At 36.2% G+C, this 26,717-nt stretch overlaps 1 protein-coding gene across 1 annotated transcript in view; it reads left to right on the top strand.

Annotated features, from left to right (window-relative positions):
• Positions 1-11,924: 11,924 nt before the first annotated feature.
• Positions 11,925-26,717, top strand: part of CCDC178 (coiled-coil domain containing 178) — a gene marked incomplete at both ends in the record, with an annotated part of 393,288 nt that continues 378,495 nt past the window's right edge. Inside the window, 3 exons of the mRNA XM_081252141.1 lie at positions 11,925-11,982; positions 12,501-12,590; positions 21,273-21,412. Of these exons, the coding sequence (XP_081108267.1) occupies positions 11,925-11,982; positions 12,501-12,590; positions 21,273-21,412 (288 nt within the window). The remainder of the gene's footprint in view (positions 11,983-12,500; positions 12,591-21,272; positions 21,413-26,717) is intronic.

The following is a 26,717-nucleotide window of genomic DNA, read 5'->3' as shown; positions in this document are numbered from 1 at the left end:
TTGGCATATCTGGGTTTCTGGTTTCTTTAGCTTCAACTCTGGGATGTATCAGGCAAAAAAGAAAATCTTGGAAACTCACCACCTCATTATTCCTCTGATCTCAAGGTGCCTAGCCAGTCTGCCTTCTTCTCTCCACCTTTCAAAGTCTTATGATTGTTTTATATATAATGTCCACACTTTTTTGTTGTATGTAGACGAAGGAATAGGGATAACTACATTCCCTCCATCTTCCTGAAAGTGGAAGCTGAGCACACTGAATTTTATGCTTGCTTCTGTGTTTTCTGTATTGTTATATTCAAGGTAGTTTTTTTCCTGAACTTTTTCACTAATTCTTTCTTCATTCTTGTCATACCTGCTTTTAAATTAAACCAGTGAGTTTAGAATTGCAGTTACATAGCAGTTTGCAGTTCATGGATTTCTAACTGGCTTCTTTTCAAATCTGCAATATCAATTTACATAATTTTTAGTTCTGAAATTTAAAATGCTGATGTTATATTTATAAACATTTTAAGCATAGTTGTTAGGTGGTTTACATCTGGTAATTTCACAATTTGGAGTAACTTTGGATCAGTTTCTGCTATCTTTCCTTTTCTGTTGACTTGTGTTATCTAGTCCTTTTGTGTGTTGGGTTCCCTTTGAGTTGTGCTGGGTAAGAATCACCTTAATTCACTTTCGTCACGTGAGATTTTGAGGCCATTATTGCAATCAAATTACGTTGGTAATTCTCTCTACCTCTGTATATATTTGACTTGGTCCATAATAAAACATATTTAAAAAAAAAGGAACTGAGGCAAGGTAAAGAAGAGATGACAGCAAGGTTTAACTTTATCATATGAAATGAAACAATGTAGGTTCTAGAATTCCCAAAGGGCTTTGAGCCCACAGCTTCAATGATGAATACTAAATTATCTAGTACTAAGGCCCAGTGTCTGTTTAAGCTAACAGCAGAGCAGGGGATCAAAGATGCCTCTTTAATGAGAATTTTTATATTTGGTTTTCCTAAATAGGTTTATAGAGGTCCTCACAGGAAAAAGAGTATATTGTTGGTTTCCTTACATTTTAACATAATTTAGTATTGATTTTTACATATATAAATTGCATACTATTAGAAACCTATCCTGACATTATCAGTTCTTGAGTTGACAATTTTTAGTGTAATTAAAACTAATTTTGATTCATGATAGTTAAATGTTTTTCTTTTTAATTAGGTTTCAAAGGACTGTAAATAACCATGCCTGAAAATAAGATAATTTCCTATGCTTCCACTGGAGGAGAGCAAACAAAGAAAGGTAAGTTTATCCTTAAGTGATTTTCTTTGAAACTAGGTCATAGATAAATGCGACTCAGGTCACTCACAGAAGAAGACAGTTGTCAGGACAGTAGTCTTCTCCAGGACCAGGGGGGTCACAAAACCAAAATTTACTGGGATCAGGAAGGTGAGGTAAGCAAAAGGAGTAAATCAGTTTAAGGAAAATCCACTGTATGGATTATAATCAATTTCTTATATAATTACTACTGAACTACAGTATAAGCAGTACCATAGGTAGGTAGTACAATGGTCTGCTGGAGTCAGCTCTTACTAGCTCATGTGAGCCAACTGTATACATCTCTTATCAATTCCACTACATTGACTGGTTGAAGTTGGTGGTATTGTGACAGGTGGTTATTAAAATTTTACCAGCACACCACTGAAGAGAAACATATAAAATTAAAAATGAAAAAAATACTTGTAAAATTCTATTTTAAAAATTGTATTAGATTTTACCACGTTACTTTGCAACTTGAGCCCCTTTTGCATCTTTTATTCTGCATCATGTTAGCAATATCATGTCTTTGCCTGATATAGAACAGAGGTCAGTAAATTACAGCCCATGGGCCAAACCTGGTCAGCAGCCCTTTTTGTACAGCCCAAAAGCTAAGAATAGTTTTTACATTTTTAAAGGGTTGTAAAAAGAAACAAAAGAAACAAAACAAAGACGAATATGCAACAGAGACTGCATGTGACTCAGTAAACCAAAAATTTTTACTATCTGGACCTTTATAAAAAAAAGTCTACCAATCCTTGGTATAGAAGTTTGTCTCAAATACTTAACTGGGAACAACAGTCTTCACATGAGTTGTCCATTGCTGCCCTAAGGCCATGTAACAACCAACCACAAAAAATGCAGGTACATAGAGCATCATAAACATTCATTTTAGTTCACTTGTACTAGGTGGTTCTCAAGTGGGCCCAGGAAGGCTCACTCAGGCATCTGCAGTAAGCCACAGGCCAGCTAAGCATCATTACAGATCTTGCTCATTTGAACTGGGCCTTCACAGGCCTAGGGTGTTGGCTGGGAAAACCATGCTGACTCAGCCCTGCACCATGTTGTCTCCCATACTCTTACAGCAGCCTGACCTCGTGGTTTACGAGGGGAAACAGAAGGTCACAAGGCCAAGGCTCAGAACTGGCACCCTATCGTTTCTGCTATATTTTAACAGCCAAAGCAAGTCATAGGACCAGCCTAGAGTCAAAAGGCAAGGGATTAGAGTCCACCTCTTAGTGGTAGATGCTGCAAAGTCACATTGCAAAAGAAGGTGAACACTGGAAGGAGAAAATTAGTGGGGCTATTACTGTAATCAAAGCACTACAGTCTTATTTGGGCTATAAAAGAAAGCAGTCATTTAGTATTCCAAACATAGTTGAAGATATCGCACAATGGATTTCAGGTAGGATTATGAATCTTGCGTAGGATGTTTAGTGGCTTAGCAGCACATTTACTTTCAGAATATTTCAGTAAGTTTGGTTTTTAGCTCTTTATTCATTCTATCAATATTATTTGACAAAATTGATGTTATTTCATTTTCACAGATTTTGTGTAGTGCAGTTTAAACAAAAACTTTTCATGTCTGGAAAATGACTTCAACCTCAGGTTAGCAAAATGGACTAGGTTTCTCACATAAAACAATTTTCCCAAAGATACAATTTGGAAAGAGATAGGGTAATCAAATTATACTTGTGCCTATCTCAAGTTTAAATATTTGAAAAGAACTATTGAAAATTTTTGGATTAATTATAATGTTAATTAAAAACTAATAGTTTGTTCCAAGGCTTCAGAGAGCTGAGCTGGTGATTTCCCTTTGAATAACCTGACAAAGACTCTTTATTTTGTACTGGAACATAAAGTGACCAGTCCATACTGGATTGCAAGCAAAAGCTCTTGTGTGTGGTACATTAGGAGAAAGTTAATCATGTTAAACACGACAGCACACCTACTTTCTGTCTATGCAATGGAGAAATATAGTCAGATAAAACCACACATCACATTATACAGTGGAATGTAAGTATTCTTTGATATAGGTTACTCCTGCAAATGCATACAAAATGGAAATACATCTGGCTGGCTAACTGTGTGGAAAATAATATGGTTAATAAATTGTCTTTTGAAATGTACTCAGTAAGTTCAGGATATTTGTATTTAAATGACATTAGGACCAATATTTGTTAACGCTGGCATAAACAGTGATTATCAGTTAAAATTAATTTCTATCTCTTTGGCATCATACCATCATGAAGCGCCCTATCTTCTTTGTAAGATAACAACAAATACTATAAAGAACATTCAGCTTATCAAGCAAAGCATTGAGATGTCCATGTTCAAACTACAGAAACTTAGCAGTCTTAGCAAATTTTAAACTTTTAAGCCCAAAGCAATCTTTGCTGGATGATGTATTGAACCTAATTATGTACCAACCTTTGAAAAGGTTTGTCATTAACATCACAAGAACACAACCTCAGATCTTATTTATTAACCTCTACCAGATGATATTCAATATAATAATACTCTTCTTCACATCAAAAATAAATCCTTTCCTTATATTGTGTAAATCACCCTGAAACTACTGTGGTTATATCAAAATTCTTATTATACTATAAATAAGCTTAGCAAACTGTACGATTATTCTATGCTCTCAGTTGAAATAAAAAATGAAACAAATTATTAAACTTTCCAATTGTTCTGTAGAGTCACAGCCATATCTTAAATATGCTGACCAACAGTATTTTCACATGACTCCTGTTTACAAACAGTTAGCTCTGGGATACTAATTTCTATTACAATTAAAAGTACATTTTTACAAACTTACCGCCTGTAATATTTGGATTCTCAGGCAATATATTCACTAAAGTGCATTTCATGGCAGCATCACTTATTTACTTGTATTAAGATACTGATATTGCCTTAGTTTTTCTATGTATTGTTTTTCATAATGTATCCTTTCTACATAAAAGGCAGAGACTGTATAATATTGTTTTTTTAGAGAATAGCACCTTTCTATATTGAAATAGGAAATATTATGTATTTCCTATATACATATATGTAAAGGACAACAAACACTGATAAAATCGAGTATCCATGCACTCATAATGTACATTAAGAAACAGTACACTGTGTTCTCTCATCTCTTCCAAATCACATTTAGTTTTATATATTAGATGTAAATATGCTAATATACATTTATTATATAGTTTTACATATTTAACCTAATTTTAACTGTCATTAATTCACTAATATTAGACAAACTGAAAATGAGTTAATATTTTTATTTTCTTCTATTGTTTAGTCTAGATCCTTTAGTACTCTGTTAAATGTAGGCAATAAAAATGTGCTCACTTTTCTCCCTGTTCCTGATTTTTAAGATGAGACTTTTAATGTTTCACCACTAAATATGATTTTTTAAGTTTTTTTTATAGTTTACTATAAATTGTGAATATGTATTGAATTTTATTTATTTCATTTGGTTAAACTTTACATGTATTGATACAATATTGTTAATAATGTTTTACTTTTATATCCTCTGTATGCAATATTTCTGCTTTACATTCATAAATTGTATTTGTTTCTTCTGTTTCTTTTCTTTTGTCTTGATCAATTTGCCAGATGTATTCACTGGTGCTATATTTTTCAAAGCGGTAATTTCTCACCTTTTAAATTATCTCTAGGGTTTTTTTCTTGTTGGTTTGCTTTCTGTTAATTTCAGATATTATTGATTGCCCCCTTATCTTCCTTCTACTTTCTTTGGGTTTGTTTTCCCATATATTCTTAATTTGGATGCTTAAATCACTAATTTTCAGCCTTTTTTCTTTTCTAATATAATTACTTAAAGTTACAAATTTCCTTTACATATCATAGAGATAATAAAAAGGACTGGATGTCAAATCAGACTCATGAAAATTGACTCATCATGCAGAGATTCACTCACCATGTAGCATTATTCAGTGCTGATATCAATAATACTGTATTTAACTTTAAAAAATTGAACTATAATTCATACACTACCATAAAAATTCACCTCTTTCAATTGGGTATTTTCAGTATAATCACAAGGTTGTGCAACCATCACCATTATCTAATTCCAGTACACTTTCATAACCCCAAAAAGCAGCCCTATACCATTAGCTGCCACCCCCCATCCCAGCCCCTGGCAACCACAAAGCTACTTGCCTTTCGGTGACATCGTGGGCCTGGTGGGTGTCGACCAGTTCCTGGTGAAGACAGGCACCATAACGACCTTTGAGCATGCCCACTACACGCACGTGATGAAGTTCAGTGTAAGCCTGGTCTTCAGGCTCGCTGTGGAAGCCAAGAACCCAGCTAACCTGCCCAAACTGGTCAGGTGGGGGGGCTGAAGCCACAGGCCAAGTCGGATCCCAGGGAGCAGTGCATCATCAAGGAGTCGGGGAGCACATCACTGCGGGTACTGTTGAGCTGCACCTGGTGATCTGCCTGAAGGACTACACCTGCATCCCCTATCAAGAAATCCAACCATGTCATCTGGTACCGTGAGACCATCTCCGAAAAGTTGAATGTGCTTTGCCTGTCCAAGACCTGCAACAAGCGCAATCCGTTGCACATGGAAGCGCGGCCCTTCCCCAATGGCCTGGCGGCGGACAGCAGGAGCGCAGTGTCCGCCCACCAGGAGCTCAAGTATTGGCCTGGCCAACTACCTGGAAGAGAAGTCCGAGTGGGATGTGGCCTAGGCCCGCAAGATCTCGTGCGCCGGCACCAGCCCCGATATCCCCACCGACATCACCAGGGGTGTGCAGTCCCTCAACGAGAGCAAGTACAGCGTCGCGGCCGGCCTCCAGTGGGGGCGCTGTGCCAGGAGAACACGCGGGGCGTGCGCTTCGAGGTCCTAGATGCGACGCCGCCCAGGATGCCACTCAGATCGCCCCCACCGTCCGCCCGGCGCCGCCTCTACGCCACATGCTGACAGCCAGCGCGGGTTTGTGGAGCCCAGTACCTTGCGGAGAGCCGGCGTCAGGAACAAGTGCTTGGTGGCGTCCTGTACAGAAGCGGGGCCGCGTCTGCGAGGAGTCCCAGGTGGCCCGCCCCACCATGTCCTGAAGGCCTACCTGCCGGTCAGCGAGCCCTTTGGCATCACCACCAACCTGCGGTCCCACACGCGCGGGCGGCCAGGACTTCCCCGTGTGTGTGTGTGTGTGTGTGTGTGTGACCATTTTCAGTCCTGCCCAGTAGCCCCTTCGCCAACACCAGCGCCCCAGCCAGGTTGTGGCGAAGACGCGCAAGCGCAGAGGCCTGAAGCAAGGCAGTTCAGCCGCACAATTTCCTGGGCAACTCACGGAGCAGGACCGGCTCTGCTATGATTGACTGCAGCTTCGAGGCGCAAATTCTCCTCGAGACACCGCGAGAACGTCCGGACGCAGTGCTGCTCCGCCTACGGGATTTTAGCGTCCACTCGGTGCCACCTCTCAACGTTAACGCCAGATACCCTTTCTGCTGACTTTTATATCAGGACTTCTGAGGTAACAGAATTGCCCTCACAGCAGGGATTTATTTGGCGATTGGAGGGTGTGAGGAGGGAGGATGGGAGACCGTTTTGGACTTTTCATAGAAATGAATTGATAAAATAGTTGGCATTGTGTGTCTTCCTTCTTTTAAACTGGAATTTTGTCGAGATTCTTTTTTTTTTGTAGCCGAGTAATATTCCATTGTATGCATATTCCACATATATATATATATATGTTTTGCTGTACGCGGGCCTCTCACTGTTGTGACCTCTCCCGTTGCGGTGCACAGGCTCCGGACGCGCAGGCTCAGTGGCCATGGCTCACGGGCCCAGCCGCTCCGCGGCATGTGGGATCTTCCCAGACCGGGGCACAAACCCGTGTCTCCTGCATCGGCAGGGGGACTCTCAACCACTGCGCCACCAGGGAAGCCCCACACATATTGTTTTATAAATTCATCAGTAGATGGGTGTTTGGGTTGTTTCCACTTTTGGACTATTATGAATAATGTTATGAATATTCAAGTACAAGTTCTTATGTGGACGTCTATTTCCATTTCTGTTGGGCCTACACTTTGGACTGGAATTGGTAGGTCATTTGGTAACTTGATATTTAACTTTCTAATTGCCAATTTTTTTCCAAAGCAGCTGCAGTGTTTTATGTTCCAAATGGCAATGTATGAGGATTCCAGTTTTTCTACCCCCTTGTCAACACTTATTAAATTTTGTTATTTTTTTAAACTTTATTACAGCCATTTTAGTGGGTGTGAAGTGGCATCTTATTGTGGTTTTGATTTGCATTTCCCTAATCACAAATGATGATCAGGATTTTTAAATATGTTTACTGTCACTTGTATGTCTTCTTTGGAGAAATGTCTCTTTAAATTTTTTGCCCATTTTTAAATTGGGTTATTAGTCTGTTTCTGTTCTTCAGTCATAATAATTCTTTATATGTTTTAGAAACTAGACCTTTATTAGATATGTGATTTATGAATGTTTTTGCTCATAGTAGGGGTTGTGATTTCTCTTTTTGGGGGAGTTTTTATGTGAGTTTTTAAAAATTGAGCTACAGTTGATGTAAGTAATTCAGTTATTTTCACTTTCTTGATAGTGTCCTTTGCAGCACAAAAATTTTTATTTTCATGAAGCCAATTTAATTTTTAAAATTGCTTGTTCCTTTGATGTCATATTTACCCCTTCATTTTCTTACAAGAGTTTTATAGTTTTAGCTCTTGCATTTAAGTTTATGATCCATATGAGTTAATTTTTGTACATGGTTTGAGGTAGGAATCAAAATTCATACTTTTACATTCATATATTCAGTACTATCTGTTAATAAAAAGACTATTCTTTTCTCATTGAATAGTCTTTGCACCCTTATAAAATTCAACTGACCATAAATATGGGTTTATATCAGGAATCTCACTTCTATTTCATTGATCTACATGTTTGTCCTTATGCCAGTACCACACCATCTTGATTATTTAGATTTGTAATAATTTTTGAAATCAGGAAGTATGATTCCTCCAACCTTGCTCTTCTTTTTCAATATTATTTCAGCTAATCTGGGTCCCTGGCGTTTCCATGTTATTTTTAGGGTCAGTTTGAAAATTTCTGAAAAACAACAACACCAAAAAGCTGCTGGAATTTGATAGAAATTGCATTGAACCCATAGATAATTTGAAGAGTTTTGGTGTCTTAACAAAATTGGCTTAGAATCCACTAACACAGGATATTTTTCTATTTATTTAGGTATTTAATTTTTTCAACAGTTTTGTAGATTCTAGTGAAACTTGTTTAACCAAACAAGTCTTGCACTTCTTTTGTTAATTTTATTCCTAAATATTTTATTCTTTTTGATGCCTTTATTAAATTGTATTTTGGATGCCTTTTATTTAATTTTCTTGCCTAGTGACTCTGACTCCAATCTTCAGAAAAGTATTGAATAAAAGTGGCAAAGTGTAGCTATGATTATCTTTTTCCTGATCTTAGGGGAAAAACTTCCTGTAATATCTGATGTTAGCTGTGGATTTTTCACCTTTGTGAAGGAAGTTTCCTACTGTTCCTATTTTGATGAGTGTTTTTATCATGAATGGGATTGAATTTTGTCAAACAGCTTTTCTGCATCTATTGAAATGTGTGGTTAGTATTCCATTGATTGATTTTCATATGTTGAAACATTTCTGGAATACATCTCACTTGGACATGATGTATAATTTTTTTATATGCCACTAGTTTTGGTTTGGTAGTATTTTTGTGGATCCATGTGCATAAGGAAATATTTTGTGTATAATTTTATTTTCTTATAATATTTTGTCTGGTTTTGCTGTCAGGATAATATGGGGCTCATAGAATGAGTTGGCAAGTGTTCTCTCCTCTTCTGTATAATTTTTGGCAAAGTTAAAGAAGCATCAGTGAGGCATTCTTTAAATATTTGGTGATATTCACCAGTGAAGCCATTTGGCCAAGGCCTTTTCTTTGTGGGAGGATTTTTTATTACCGATTAATTTCTTTACTTGTTATAGTTCTGTTCAGATCTTCTGTTTTTTCTTGAGTCAATTTTGATAGCTTGTGGCTTTCTAAGAATTTGTTCATTTCATCCAGGTTATCTAATTTATTGGTAGAATCTTGTTTATAGTATTCCCTTATAAACCACTCTGTAAGATAGTAATACCCTTCTTTCATTCTTGGTTTTAGTACTTGGAGTACTGTCTTTTGTTTTTTGTTCCCTTGGTTAGTACTCATGGGAGAAATAGCTGCTAAGGTCCTTTGCCCATTTTATAATCAGATTATTTGTTTTACTGCTGTTGAATTGTATGAATTCCTTGTGTATTTTGGATATTAACCCCTTATCAGATAGATGGTGTGCAAATATTTTCTCCCATTCTATAGGTTGCCTTTTCATTATGTTGATTGTTTATTTTGCCATACAGAAGCTTTTTTATTTATTTATATTTATTTTTATTTTTTTAACTTTTTATGTATCATTTATTTTGGTTGTGTTGGGTCTTCGTTGCTGTGTGCAAGCTTTCTGTATTTGCGTTGAACAGGAGCTACTCTTTGTTGTAGTGTGCGGGCTTCTCATTGTGGTTCCTTCTTGTCGTGGAGCATGGGCCCTAGGCACGCGGGCTTCAGTAGTTGTGGCACGCAGGCTCAGTAGTTTGTCACACGGGCTTAGTTGCTCTGTGACATGTGAGATCTTCTCAGACCAGGGATCGAACCCATGTCCCCAGCGTTGGCAGGTGGATTCTTAAGCACTGAGCCACCAGGGAAGTCCCTGTGCAGAAGCTTTTTAGCTTGATGTAGTCCCACTTGTTGATTTTTGTTTTAGTTGGTTGTGTTTTTGGTGTCATAGCCAAAAGGTCCTTACAAGAACAATGTCAAGGAGCTTTTTCCCTGTGTTTTCTTTTAGGAATTTTATGATTTCGGGTCTTACTTTTAAGTCTTTAATCCATTTCAAGTTAATTTCTGTGAGTGATGTAAGATAGGGGTCCAGTTTCTTTCTTTTGTATGTGAATATCCAGTTTTCCCAGCGACATTTATTGAAAAGATTATCCTTTCCTCACTGAGTAGTTTTGGCTCCCTTGTCAAATATTAATTGATTGTATATGCATGGGTTTATTTCTGGATTCTCTGTTTTGTTCCACTGATGTATGTGTCTGTTTTCATGCCAGTACCATATTGTTTTGACTGTTATAGCTTTGTAACACAGTTTGAAATAAGGAAGTGTGATGCCTCTAGCTTTATTCTTCTTTGTCAAGATTGCTTTGGCTATTAGGAGTCTTTTGATGTTCTAAATGAATTTTAGGATTTTTAAAAAAATTTCTGTGAGAAATGCTATTGGAATTTTGATAAGAATTGAATTGAATGGACATTTTAACAATATTTACTCTTCTCATCCATGAAGAGTAACTCCATTTGTTTGCATTCTTCAATCTCTTTCATCAATATCTTACAGTTTTTGGTATATTGATGTTTCAATTCCTTGGTGAAATTTATTCCTAAGCATTTTGTTCTTTTCATGCTATTGTAAATGAGATTGTTTTGCCTGACATAAATATATATGAGGTCATAAGATATATATATATATATGATCAGCTACCTCTGATATCTTTTCGTTTCCATTTGCATGGAATATCTTTTTTCATCCCTTCACTTTGAGCCTCTATGTGCCCTTAAAGCTGAAATGAGTCTCTTGTAATAGCATATATATATATATATATATATATATATATATATATATATATATATATATAGTTGAGTCTTGTTTTTTTTTTAATTTGCTCAACTACTCTGTGCCTTTTGATTGGAGAGTTTTAATTCATTTACATTTAAAGTGATTGTTGATAGGTAAGGATTTCCTAATGGCATCTTGTTGATTGTTTTCTACCTGTTTTGTAGTTCCTTTGTTCATTTCTTCCTCCCTTGCTGTCTTCCTTATCGAATTGATGATTTTTCATAGTGGTATACTCTGACTCCCTACTTTGTTTCTTTTGTGTATCTGTAATACTATAGGTTTTTTCTTTGTGGTTACCTTAAGGCTTAAATGAAATATTTTATAGATATAACAGTCTGTTTGGAGCTGATAGCAACTAAATTTGAATCACATACAAAGTCTCTGCCCTTTTATACCCCACCCTCCACATTTTGTATTTTTGATGTCACAATTTGCATCTTTTATATTTGGTATCTATTAATAAATTATTGCAGTTATAGCTATTCTAGTACTTTTGCCCTTTAACTTTTATACTTGGGTTAAGTGATTAATATATGCCATAGTACTGGAGTATTCTATATTTGAATATATACTTACTTTTACTGATGTGTTTTATATTTTCATGTTTGTGTGTTGCTAATTAGTGTTCTTTTAACTTGAAGAACTCCTTTCAGCATATCTTGTAAAGAAAGTCAAATGTTGATGAACTCCCTCAGCTCTTGTTTGGGAAACTCTTTCTCCTTCATTTCTGAAGGACAACTTTGCCAGCAAAGAAGCTGAGGTCCTCTGCAGAGCAGGCCACTGTAAAGCATGATCACTGCTGCTGCATGACTAATACTGGTAGTGTCTGCCATTCTTCCTTGTGCCAAGCCATCTTTATACTTCTCAGCTTTGCTGATCTCTGGGTGGGATGAAACCAAAGATGGTCCTTTGTGCAGTGCCCCAAAAGGGTGGGGAAGCTGGTTGCTCACCCTTTCCTAGTGAGAGGAACTATTTTCAGACCAGAGAGTTCCCTCTTGGCACTGAGCAGTGTGGACCTAGGGGGTGGGATTATTCAGACAAAATGAAGCTGTCTTCCTTTCCTTTTTGTGTGGTTATTCTCTGTTGTTGTTGTTGTTCCACTATGTTGCTGAAGTTTTTTAAGTGGACTCTTGAGCTCTCCCAGAGCTATTTTTGTTTGTGGATAGCTGTCTAATTGTTGAAGTTTGTTGGATGGAGTCTAGGGTCTCCTACCCCAACATTTTGGTGATGTCACTCTGGATGATCTCTCTGCTTTTAATTAGCTGCATGCTATTTTGAATACCTTCTTGTGAGAGTTAAGCCAAATGAAAAACACAGAAAACATCTAAAGATATTCTACTGTGGGATTTGTTTAATATCGATATTTTAGTTGCTTTTTCAAAGACAGCACTTTCACAACATAGTTTTGTACATTATTTTGCTTATTTTAAAAATGAATATTAACTGTTTCCTGAAATTTTTGTTTTCTTTTAAAAAGACAGTGCCACATCACAAGCTTTGGTTTTATTTGGTGCCCCTAAGGAAGCTGTTGAGATTATTCATGAAAATAAAATGACAAATACTGAAGGTGAGGACTGAATCTAAATTGTATAGTAACCTATATAAGCTATATTTATATTCACTCATTAGTTTGTGATGTCAGTGTTAAATTTTATTAAGAAATACACTGTAAATATCATTAATAGTTAACAGAGTAATGATATATAATATTAGAATATAATATTTTAATAAATTTTATTAATAGTATATTGTTAATTAAAATTTGGTTCATAAGAATTGTTTACAATTTCAGAAATGTATGAATTTTTAAAATAAACATTTTCTTTATCCTTCATGCCAGGACTGGCAAGTGCTAGAAGCTTTCTAGTTCATTGAGGATATGTTTCTTAGAAGAAAAAGAATAAGGACTAATGTTTTTGGTGTGTGAAATCCAGAATTAAAAATTGTTCATTGAAAATCCATGAAACATTAGCTCAGAAAGTGTTTCTGGTATCTTATGTTGTAAGAAGTAGAAAGAGATGATGAAATGTATACATTTTATGTATAGAGTTTCATATTTGTTTCTTCTCAGATCATGCTGGTGGAGAACTCCATATTTATCAAAATATTTAATCTAAATTTTGGTAAATCTCTGCTCTGCAGGTTGTTAGTTTGACAGGATAAAATTGGGATAAGTTACCCTTCTGATTATTTATCTGTTTCTGTTCAATAGAAATCTTGAATAGAATTTTAATGTTCTGGCTTAGAGTTTATTGCCCAAAGTTAGTTATGGGCCATAGTTAGTTTTAGACAAATTTTTTAAAATATCAAATTATTGATTTATTAACCAATTAATTCAAGACACTGGAATATACATGTGCTATTAGGGTGCAGAGATATTTAAGAAATGATTCTTATATGGAATGTATAATCTTGCAAGCCAAATAAAATATAATTATACACCAATTATTACAACACAATAGAAATGGATGGTTGTATAGAGTAACAACAAAGATGACACAAAGTATTTACAAGGTTCTGCAGCCAATTCCAATGTGTGACCATGGGGTTTCCCCACCACTAAGCCATTCTTGGACACCAGCTGGGTGTCCTACAATTCAGCTCAGTTCTAACATCAGCTACCCAGAGATAGTGTCAGATCCCATAGGTTAAGGGCTTAGTCCTACAAGTCTACCCCTTGCCCCACTTCAGATGCCAGTCAGAAGCCCAGTTTGTCACCTGTGCTTCTGACCAACCACTATAGATTGGTGGTTCCAATTACACCCCTCCCTGCCTTGGTTTTGACTAATCTGCTAGAGTGGCTCACAGAACTCAGAGAAACATTTTATTTAGTAGATCACTGGTTTATTATAAAAGGATATAACTCAGCAACAGCAGATGGAAGAGATGCGTAAGGCGAGATATGGAGGAAGGGCACAGAGCTTACATGTCCTCTCGAAGTGTGCTGGTCTCCCCAAATCTTCATGTGTTCACCAGCCCAGAAGCTCTCCAATCCCTGTCCTTTTGAGTTTTTATGGAGTCTACGTTACATGGGCAAGATTGATTAAATCATTGGCCATTGGCTATTGATGCACCCTCCAACCACTCTCCCCTCCCCAGAGGTCGGGGGCGGGACTGAAAGTTCCAACTCTGTAATCACAAGATTGGTTCTCCTGAGTCCCCATCCTTAGGTGGGGTTCAGAAGTCACCTCATTAACATAACAAAGGACACTTTCATTGCTCTCATCAGTTAGGAAATTACAAGGGTTTTAGGAACTCTGTGCTAGAAACAGATGAAGACCAAATACATATTGCTTATTCTAAATCACAGTATCACAGTAGTGTATGACAAATGAATACTGTGGACAAGAATCTTTAGTGTTTTGAGTAACACCAGTTTGTATGGCCTCTAAGAATTAAGAGGATTGTTAATGGATAAGGACAGATTTGAACTGAATCTTGAAGGATGTATTTGTATATGAAAAGAAATGTGAGGAGGGAAATTAAGCAAGAACCACAGAATGAGTCAAATAATGTGATGAAATAACACAAAATACGGAAAAAATAGATTTTGACTACAGCATAGGAAAGATTCAGAAATTTAAAGATAATTTGTTAAAATAAAGCTAGAAATGATTGAGGGACAGTCAAGAAACATTTTAAATTTCAGGCTCAAAAGTGTGAACTTCATTATTGCTCAGTCTCTGGTCCTATATAGATTCGATTGGAGATATTATGTTACCAAATCCTTTGCTTGGAAGTATGAGTCTGAGTGCACTATGCAGAATTATTTGGTTACAGAAGGAAATATGGAAACTATTCACCTAAACAAATAAGCTGCTGGATAGTTCTCCAGAAAAGATAGGTTTATTTGGGATCAGCAGATTTGGAGTGTGAAACCAGTGAGCCATGTGCAAGTTCCCCCACGGTAAGAGAAGGAGAACTCTTTTATATAAGGGAAAAGGAAGTTGGGAGGCTATAGTAAACAAAGAGCCCATGGCTTTTCATTGGCTGAGTCCTTGCCAGGAAGGAAGAGGAGTCCTTCTTGTTGGACTCTGTTATCATCACAGGGTGTGAGAGCTCCCCCTGCTGGTCTCCTGACTCTAATTGAGGTTTCTGTTTATTAATTGCTATAAAAATGATTATCTTATTATGGTTTGTGCTTAAGGTAATAAGGGTTTGATCTATGAATGATAAACGGATATGAAAGATAGGAATTAAAGAGATTACAAAGGAATTGTTAAGATTTGGTAAACCGACTGGGTATATTGTTACAGGAACTTGAAAAGGAGGATTCAACAATGGTTTAACTGTTGCAACCTTTGATAATGGGAAGAGAAGTAAGAAAGGAAAGGAGGTTGAATGGAATGAATATGAATTTAGTTTTAGAAATACTGGCTTTGCGAATGGGCTTGGTCCTTTTAAGACTACCTCTGGCTTGCTGTCCTTGACAAAGTCCAAATGTTTAATACCAAATATATTGGGGATGGGCCTGAAACCGAAATTTTCATCTTGATATGTCTTTACTCTCTCATCATTCTTTTATTTGCCAAATAGTTCCTGATTATCGACTCTGTGCCAGACACCATGCTCACTGCTTGGAATGTATCAGAACCCTGCCACCCTGCCACCTCCCTCTGTACATCTCCTTAATCTTTTCCAGCTCTATATCTGATCATATAAATGTGCTCATTTTCCTCTGTAGCCTTTCTGACTTTGGCATTTTAGTTTACTGATGTCCTGAATTTATTTCCTTATTTTTGGTATATCAGCTTCTCAAAGAGTACATTCTAATTTTAATTCTCTTCCCCCATACTGCATAGGATCTAGCAAGTCCATCCTTCCCTTCCCTACATTCAGTGCTAGGCTTGGGCTCTAGGAAGGACAGGTTTTGGAATACATTTGGCAAGGAGTTCAGTGTAAAGTTAAGTCTAAAGATGTTTACTTAGGAGTCAAGCACTCAGAGGAGATGACTAAGGGAGAGAATATAAAACGGAAAGATTATTTCTTACCAAGTAGTCATGATTAAGGAATATGAGGAGAATTGGTCAATGAGGAAGTAAAAGAAAGCTATTAAAGAAGAACATTTCAAAGAAGTATTTTCTACTATATTCTGTATAATGAGTTAAAAGAGAAGGAGAGTGGTACAAGGTTATTGAATTCTGTCACTAGGGAATGGCTGGTGGTCTTTTTAATCAAACAAATTTGTTGAGGTAAAATTTAAGTATAATAAAATCTACTCATTTTAAGTATACAGTTCAATGACTTTTGACAAATGTATACATCCATTTAACCACCGTCTTAAACAGGATATAGATACTCTTTTCAGAAAGTTCATTCATGTTCTTTGTGGTCACTGTCTCTTCACTCCACCCCTCATATCCACTGATATGATTTTAGTTTTAACATTTAAAAATTTTAAATAAGTGAAATCATTCCGTTTGTACTCTTTTGTGTCCAGTTTCTTTCAAAGACTCAGAAAGAGGTCTGTGAGATTCATCCATGTTGTTGAATATATTAGTAGTTTCAATGTTGCATATATTAGTAGTTGTTCATTTTATTACTCAGTAGTATTCCCTTGCATGAGTGCTGTATAGTTTATCTATTCAACCATTGATGGAAATTTGGGATTTTCTAATTTGGGGCTATTATAAATAAAGCTGTTATGAATATTTACACACAAGTCTTTTTATAGATGGATTTTTATTTATCTTGGGTAAATACATAGAAGTGGAATGCTGAGTCATATGATAAGTGTATGCTTAACTTTTATAAGAAATTGCCAAACTATTTTCCAAAAGTCATTTACAGTTCCACCAGCAATATATGAGTTATAGTTGTTCTATATCCTCACTAATATTGGCTTTGCCAGTCTTTTCAATTTTAGGCATTCTAGTGATTATGAAGTTGTACTGCACTGTTAATTAAATTTGCATTTTTCTGATGATTAATGAAGCTGAGCATCTTTTTACATGCTTATTAGTCATTTGTGTATTGTCTTTTGGAAGATTCCAAGTCTTATGCCCATTCTTTATTGGGTTGTCTTCCTATATAGGAAGTTGTAAATTTTCTCCACACATTCCAGATATGTCATTTGTTGGATATATACATGTTTTCTCCCACTCTCTTGCTTGTCATTTCATATTGTAATATCTTTTTGAGGCATGATGAATGTCTTGACTTTGATGAAGTCAAATTTATTTTTTTAATGTTTCTCTCTCCTCTCCCTTCCTTCCTTCTTTCTTGCCTGTATTTTAAAGATATTTTTCTATTATGTCCTGGCCTATATTGTTTCTATGGGAAATGTAGCAGTTATTCATATCCATGTCCCCTATATGTAATGTGTCCTTTTGTTATCTGGCTTCTTTAAAGATTTCCTCTTCAATTGGTTTTCAGCAGTTTGGCTATGATGTTCCCAGACATAGTTCTCTTTATATTTTAATTGTATGAGATTTGTTGAGCTTCTTGGATGTGTGAATTGATGTTTTTCATCAAATTTTGAAACTTTTTTGGCTGTTATTCTGTTATTTTTCACTCCAAATTTCATTCTCCTCTTCTTCCAGAACCTCAACTTCACATGTGTTGGACTGATGGATTTTTTCCTACAATTCCTTGAGGATCTGTTCTTTTTTGTTCATTTTTCTTTCTCTTCTTCAGATTGGATAATTTTTTTTCAATTTATTTTATTTTTTTATTTTTGGCTGCGTTGGGTCTTCGTTGCTGCACCTGGGCTTTCTCTAGTTGTGGCGAGCGGGGGCTTCTCATTGTAGAACGCAAGCTCTGGGCATGCAGGCTTCAGTAGTTGTGGCACACGGGCTCAGTAGTTGTGGCTCGCGGGCTCTAGAGCATAAGCTCAGTAGTTGTGGTGCACAGGCTTCGTTGCTCTGCGGTATGTGAGATCTTCCTGGAGCAGGGCTCGAACCTGTGTCCTCTGCACTGGCAGGCGGACCCTCAACCACTGCACCACAAGGGAAGTCTCTAGATTGGATAATTTTATCAATTAATCAGCCCATTCATTCTTTACTTAGGGAAAGGTCTCCTTCTCCCTTCCCCCACCCCCAGTGTATAACAAAACTAAAAGGAACTTTGTTTTTCACAAAAAAAGTTAAAGGTACTTTCTGTTTATCACACAGAGGCTTTGCAAGGAGAAGAAATTATTGCTAAACTTAAGAGCACTAGCTTATTCTACATTTTGGGAAGAAAATCAAGATGTTAAAAGGGATAATCAAATGTGGAAAAGAAATCTGTATTCAGATAAGTTTTTTACTCAGAGTGCTGAGGTCAGATAAAGGAATGATACAGTAACTGGGATGATGGATGTAAAGGAATTACATATTAAAATCAGAAGAGAAGGAAGGATGGTAGTGATAAAATCTTAAATTATTGGGCCTGTGTGAGTAAATTATGTAAGGATCAAATTCATTGAGCAAGAAGAGTTGACAGTTAATGAACATAAACTGCCATTTGCCCACACAATCAGGCTGTCCGTATTTTTTCTCAAACGAAAGTTTCATGTTGCAGTCTCAACAAACCTCATCTCTGGCCTAGGTCCAGGAGGATCTTGCTCTTATGCATTGATTCTGAGCAAGGAAATTGGAGTTGGGCAGATTTTTTAGAGCGAGTGAGTGTCCTGCCTGAGCTTAATTCTTGAAATACTCACCCTGATCCTTTGTTCACAGGCTTCATGAGGAGGAGCTCTATCCATTTATTTTTAACTAAAACTGTGGCTTCATTGTATCATAGCATTTTAGGTGAAAATGATCTTATATAACACCCTGCCAACTAGTTCATTTATTCAGTGAGAAATCTGAGGTTAGCAACTGAGTAGTTTTAGCTTAAAAAAGCACAGTTACTTATCAGTCAAGTTGAAAAATGGGTGACCATGGACACCTAGTTTAGTGACCTAAGTGTATCTATAATGTGGGCAAAATTAAAAAGAAGTGGAAAGGAAAGTTTTAACTTACACTGTGCATGTATTAGAATAAAGCAGTAATAAGAACTCCTGAATTCTTGTTCTTTCTTGTGCTGCTTGTGATGCCATGAGTTCTATAGACTTTCAGTGCAAAATTTAACTTCACAGTATTTCATTTTCCCCACTTAACCATATGTAAAATGTTAATCCTAAACCATGGAGTGTTATGGAAATTAATTAATACTCACCTAGTAGGTTGAGAATGGCACACGTAGAAAAATGTTAAATGAGTCATTGCTATCCTTGCTTTCTCCACATTTAATGAAGCAAAACAATGCTTTTGAGTATGAGGGCAACTGCCTGGTTGCTAAGTGTGCTATATTAAAACCTTATTTCTTGGGGAAGGGTAACATGCCCTATCAGGACGTTTGGATAAGAGATCAATATGTACTTTCTACCAGCTTGTTTTTTGGTCCTTAGACTGTTACAGAGATGAAAAAAAAAAATATATATATATATATATATATATATCTGTGTATGAACTAAAGAGGTAAAATGGAATATAACACACAAAAATAGTCATACTGAGTATATGTGTTCACTGTGGTCAAAGCATAGTAAAATACATTAGAATATCAGCATTGATATCTTGAAGGAACATTTGAATTTCAAAAACAAGTGATATGTGAAATTTTTGAGAGGTACCCTGAAATATATTTTAAGAACTGCTTCTCTTTATTCTGCCACATTTTAAAAAATATAAAAACAACCTTCATGGTATTGCTTACACTCTAAAGCCAGAGAGATATAGTTCAAGTCCCAGCTCTCTCACATCCCAGCTCTGTGGAATAGGGCAACTTTATATAACTTCTCTAAGCTTTGATTTCCTCACATTTGAAATCAAGAGAATAATCCCATTTCATAAGATTGTTGTGAGGATTAAATAATATGCGACATCAAAAATACTTAGCACAGGGCCTCCCTGGTGGCGCAGTGGTTGAGAGTCCGCCTGCCGATGCAGGGGACGCGGGTTCGTGTCCTGGTCCAGGAGGATCCCATGTGCCGCGGAGCGGCTGGGCCTGTGAGCCATGGCCACTGAGCCTGCGCGTCCGGAGCCTGTGCTCCGCAACCGGAGAGGCCACAGCGGTGGGAGGCCCGCATACAGCAAAAAAAAAAAAATTACTTAGCACAGTTCCATGTTTGGCACATATTTTAGTGCTCAAAAATGTTTATATATATATATATATATATTTCTATATGGGCTATTATTTTATATATGGGATATGAATATATATGGGATAGAGTAAACACTTATAAATTAAACACATGCCATTTTGACAGAGATTGCATTTTTGGAGGAGAATATTATGAGATATCATTTAAAGATATTTAAAAGATTGCAGTTTAAATGAAACTATCTAAAATATTTACCATCTCTATGTGTTGACATTGAAACAAAAGGCACAGACTGGAGGCAACAGCATTACTTCTGTGTTCCTCAAGGTTAACTGCAATGAGGACATCAGACTGTTCTCATTGAGGCACCGAGCCTATTCTGTGGCTTACATTTAAGATCAGTGATTGCAGCTGTAATCCAGACCAGTAGAGTCCTTAGAGACAAAAAGACTGCAAGTAAGCAGTTTGGTGGAGTCTTCACGGACAACTTTGCTGTGCTTCTGCAACCTTCAGTTGATTCGGAACATGCCAGGATTAGAATCACTGAGGCACATCAGACTGAGTGGACTTTATGATGAGTACAACTTGAATGCCATAGTGAGAACATCAGTCACTCTTCGCATGAAACTTCAATTTTTAGAGATGGAAAGTAGAAAATGAGGTTATTATGAGGATGATAGGGACCCGCTTTTATTTTTTTTTCAGCAAGAGAAACCATGCTGGATTTAAGGAAGAACTTCTTCAATGCCTGAGTGGTTAGATATTATTTACATTGGAACATGTGGGGTCTCTTTAAGGGGAGAATTTAAAATACATGTCAAAGTCATTTTTTAAGTGATTCAGGATCTATTTAGAAAAACGGATTAACTGGTTTCTACCTTTTTTCTTTATTTTTTCATGATACTATGGAACACTTTAGCTTTTTAACTTTCTTGAAGTTTTATTCTTCTTAGATTTATTTTTATTTGTTACAGTTTAAGTTATAAATGATCATTTTATTTTAGCTTTCAGATTATTTGAAGGTTAATTCTATAATTCTCTGACATTTATCAATCTGTTGATTAAAGAAAGGTTGAGTGTTAGTACTAGTAAAGCAGAATACTTTTTGTACATTCTGAACATCGGGGTTTACTATTCTGTATATGACTGTGAACTGATGTCCTCTGTCTGCTTTATCTATAGGGGTGAATGAAGGCATTTACTTTAGCCACCCATGCCGACGTAAAAGCTGTGCTTTAGTAAACATCCCAGCACCATGTGTCAACAAAATAATTTCACACATTGAAGATGTGGAGTCTAAAATACAGGAGCATCTGAAACAGGTAAGTGATAATTAACATGCTAACATTTTTGTAAGTTCTGTAGGGCCTATAAGTATCTGTTACTTAAAGAACCTGGGGAATTATTATTTTTTTAATGATTCTTGGACTACTTTATAGAATCTTGGCTCAGTTACATAATTTACTAATCTAGACATGTTTTTGATAGTGTCATTTCAGAAGGGTGAAATGACCTTATTAAATAGATTTTTTTCCCCTACGTGTTTGTTCTTTATCCACAGGCAATCATGCTAAGTAGTAATTTCCATAGCCAACTTGACTAGTAAATTAAATAGTATTTACATCCTTTTTAGGGACACTAAACTGATTAGATGATTAGCTGAGTACATTGGTGTATAAAAGGATAGAATGCCCTCTTTAATGAGTTATTTTGTTCTAAAGAAATACTCAACAGGTCTGTTAAAAGAGAATATAATGATTCTTCCTTTGTCTTTTTAAACTGATAAAGTTTGCCTTTATTAGTCTGAAGGGAGTTCAATCTTGAAATCACTGAAACTTTCAGTTATTTTCAAAGGATGATTTAGGAATGATTAAAAAACCTTCTCATACATTTTACTAATATTATGTTTCTAAGCAATTAATGCACAACTACACTGCCCAGACAGGAAGATAAGTTTGTCAGAGATTTGTGCTATTTCCCTTCCTTCACCACTGTTACTGGATCTGGCTCTGAGAGTGTTCTGATGGGCCCTCATCATGCTTGATCTAGGGTGTAGTTTCCTTCCAGAGTCATTAGAGTGCCGTCTTTAAGATCACAGCCCTTAGAGCCACATATTCTGTGAACTTAGATGGGAATCGTGATAATAATATTGTGTTAGATAAAGTGCTAGCATATATTAGCTATGTGTATTGTTATTTCTACAATATTATTTATATCATTCTGTATTAGTATTATATTTATCTCTGTTGCTTTTTTATTTCCCCAAACCAGAATACCCCTTCACAGAATGCTTTGCAGGTCACAGGTCTAATAGTGGCCTGGGCCTTGAAGAGTATATTAAATAGATAGAAGAGAATTAATATTAATTAATATGATATGCTGTACATGTCACATGTGTTTTAATTAACAATTATGCATGTTGTTAAAAATGATGAAAATAGATTCATAGGTATTTTAATAAACAATTATAGTAACTGTACTATAATAGCTATTATAAACCATTGTAATAACTCAAAACTGTTGTTGAATTGTTAATGTTATGTCTAACTGATAGATGGGGAAATAATAATTTAAAGTAGTTGAGAATCTTGTTCAAGGTCACGACAGAACTGGGATTTGAACACACTCCCTCTTTTATCAAAGCCCATGTTCATTACCCAGTCCTGATTGGGATTCTGAGCAGTTAATGAACTGTTAAACACTATAGATAATGCGCCAGCTAAAATATTACCTTAGATAAAAGTAATTCACAAAATAAGCTAAGATATTTTATAGCTTATCTTCAGGAAAACTGAAAAACCAGCCTTTTTGTGTAAATATATTATGTAAATGAGCCAGCTGCTGTTAAGTTTGTCCATCCACTCATAGACGTTTAACTGCAATTCTGAATCTTGAAAAGAAAATTTTTCAGAGTAGAGTTACTGTGAACATTTTATCTATACTTGTTTTTGCAAAGAATGAGAAGACATGGAAAAATGATGGAAATAATCACCTGGATAACTTCCTATACAAATAAGAGTTTTTGTTTTATTTTTCTTCCACCTGATTCTCCCAGACTGCCTAAGAATAGAGATAGTTTTATTTAATTTGGAATGATCTCTACTAAATTGAAAATTTCTTCTTCATTTAATCAATACAAATCATTAAGATGCTACTATGATTTAAAAGAATGGCTTAGAGAGAAGGTATTTAGAAATGATTCTTTAAAATATAAAGAATATATTGTACAAAAATAATAACTGTATCATTAATAACAATAATAATAAAGCTAATGTTTATTAAGTGCTTACTGTATATCATGGGCTGTATTAAACACTTTAATATGCATGATTTTATTGAATCTCTATGGAAACCTTGTGAGGTAGAAAGTGCCATTATCCCCAATTATGGATGAGGAAAATGATTGCAAAGGTTGATTTCTCCTTTCTCCCAGAGCTAGCATCCAGACCAGGTGTGTCTGAGACCTATGACCACTGTGTTCACCACTGTACTGAGTCATCTCTATGTCTGAAGGAATGTCAGCTATGAGGACCCAATAACATGAATGTTCAAATGCTTACACTTGGAAAACGTTGCTTTGCTTACACCATTTTGTATCCGTTTTTAACTCCGAAACCTAGTGTTTGATCATCTGACCCTCTTGACCAAATACTTTGAGTTCTCTCATTCTGTTAATTCTATTTCATTTGAAACTTCAAACTTGACACATCCACCATTTCCCATTCTATCATACCCATTTTCTTTTACTTCCCTGCCTAACCAACTCATCTCTTAAAACACTCACCAATTGGTATATTTGGTCCTTTACTTCTTTATCCTGCCATCCTTTTAGTCTGACAAAGTGCCAAATCTAATGAGCTCTCTCTGATGGTCAGCCATCTTCACTCCTACAGCCAGGCGGCTGAATAGTGATGGAGAACATTACACAATAATCCAAATCTGAGATATTATGCATTCATGGTTTCCAACCTCAATGGGACCTTTCATAGTGCTCTGAAATTATTCTATTTGTCAATCAGAACTTTCCCTAGTATTCTTTGGTGGCTACTCTAGTCCTCTCTTTTGTTCAGGTTTCCAAATCCTCCACCTCACTACTCAGTCATCTCTTACTTCCCAAAGAAAACAGGAGATAAAATAACAGAAATGCCTCAAACCCCTGTTATCTCACCTATGCACGTCCTTGAATTCCACAAACATAATTCCCTTTGTCCTTCCATGGAAGATTCCACTCCCGCCACAATGGCTCTCCCTTCACCTGTGTTCCATCTTGTGCCTTTGCAAGGATCTTGTTCCATCAGGCGTTGCTCCAACCATCCTGTGTTCCAAATCTCCTTTTTTATTAACTCACTCCTGTCAACGTTTAAAATATTGACATTTCTCCTGTTTTCAAGAAGTTTTTTCATCCCATACATCCCTTTAAATATATCCCCTTTTCACTTTCTCTTCTCATTCCATGAAACATCTGAAAAGAGTTGCCTAAATTTAGTATCTCTGATCCCTCACCTCCCAGTTAGCATTTATTCATTGCAATCTGTATTTGGCCCTCATTATTCTAATGAAAATATCTTCAGAAAAATAACCACTGTTTTTTCTGTTATCTATTGCTACAAGTGTGTGCACATGCACACACACACACACAAACACACACACTCTAAAACTTTGTGGCTAGAACAAGCATTTATTTGGTTACCGTTGAGCAATTTGTTTTGGGCTCAGCTGGATAATTTTGTTGGTTCTTGCCTGGGGCCAATCATGTGGCTGCACATATCTGCTAAGTCAACTGGAAATAGTGATAATGATGGCCTCACGCACATGCCTGGTGGTTGGGAGAGTATTTTAAGAGGACAAATCTCAATGGGTAAGTGCTTAGTAGAGCTTTGCTTGTGTTATGTTTGCTGAAGTCCTACTGGCCAAAGCCAAGCCTATAATCAGTCCCCCTGTTAATCCAGTAGAGTATTAGATAAAATGTGGATGCCAGGGGACATGATTCTTTGGGAACTATTTATGTAGCAATTTATTAGCTAGTCTATTGGCAACATGATGAACCATCCATCCAAATGCAAACTATAATCACCAGCTCCCAAAAAGTTTTATTCCATAATGGTATCATGCAGACGTCCGTGGTCACACATACTGCAAAAGATCTGACGCAGGCAATATTTCTTAGGTGCAGCTTCTTTTTGACCCAGAAATATGTGAATTAAAATGAGAAGTTAAATACTGTTCCTGCATACTTAGCATATAATGGTGAAGCAGGTACAGAATCATCACAAAAAAACATTCTCATTTCCATAAGGGGAGGAATGAAAGGCACATAGCTTTCACTAATGCATAAAATTTTGAAATTTATCAGAGCACATGATGTTAGGTCTACCACACCTGGGACCAAGGAATGTTTCTTGATTTAGGACTCAGTTCTGCTTTCTGGGAATAGTTTCTGAATTTGTTGTTCTCCTTGTCTCTTTAATCTACTCTCTGAGCTCTTTGCTCTTTGATTTTCATAATAGACCTGAATAGCTATCGCAGGCTTTTTCCTGTATTAGTCTGATCATGCTGCCATAACAAAATACCATAGACCTGGTGGCTTAAACAACCGAAATTTATTTTCTCACAGTTCTTCTAGAGGCTGGAAGTCCAAGGTCAAGGTGCTTGCTGTCAGGGTTGGTTTCTATTGGGGAATCTCTTCCTGGTTTGTAAGCAGCCTCCTTCTCACTGTGTCCCTACATGGCCTTTCCTCTGTGCCCATATGTTGAGAGAGAGCTGGTGTCTCTTCCCCTTCTTATAAGAACACAGGTGTTATTGTATTAGGACCCCACACTTGTGACATCATTTAACTTTATCTGCTAATACAGTCACATTGGAGATTAAGGCTTCAATATATGAATTTTTGGGGCAGACAGCTCAGTCCATAACACTGCCATAATAAGATGGAAGCTCAGAAGCTTTTTTGTATTTTGAACTCTCTTGTTTTTTAGTCCAAAATGTTTCAATTCTAAGAACTTCAGGGTTTCATATTAATCTCATTGGGTTTAACCCCACAACTTAAAAGCTGTGGCCATATTCTTTTTTCTTTTTTCTTTAACATAATTTCTTTTAGTTAGGTAATTTTTTATATTCTCCTAAATAACATTGGTTTTTTAAAATGAACTTTATTTTAGAACAGATTGAGACATCTAGAAAAATTGGGATGATGATACAGAGATTTCATATATACTTACATTGCATAATATCTTACATTAGTGCAGTACATTTGTAGTATGGTACATTTGTTGTAATTAATGAACCAATATTTGTTCATTATTACTAACTGTAGTTCATACTTTATTTTAATTTCTTTAGGCTTATTTGAGATGAAATTCACGTAACATAAAATTAACTGTTTTAAAGTGAACAACTTGGCAGCATTTAGTACATTCGCAAAGTTGTGCTGTCACCACTTCTATCTAGTTCCAGGACATTTTCACCACTGCAAAATAAAGCCTCACACACATTAAAGACTTAATTCTCATTTAACTCTCTACTCTGGCCTGGCAACCACAATCTGCTTTCTATTTCTATGGATTTACCTTTTCTGGAGTTTTTGTATAAAGGAAATCATATAATATGTGATCTTTTGTGTCTGGCTTC

Source organism: Mesoplodon bidens (assembly GCF_964165515.1).
Source record: "Mesoplodon bidens genome assembly, chromosome: 13".
NCBI classification, from domain to species: Eukaryota; Metazoa; Chordata; class Mammalia; order Artiodactyla; family Ziphiidae; genus Mesoplodon; species Mesoplodon bidens.
Note: the sequence above shows the minus strand (reverse complement) of the source record. Positions and strands in the feature narration are given on the sequence as shown.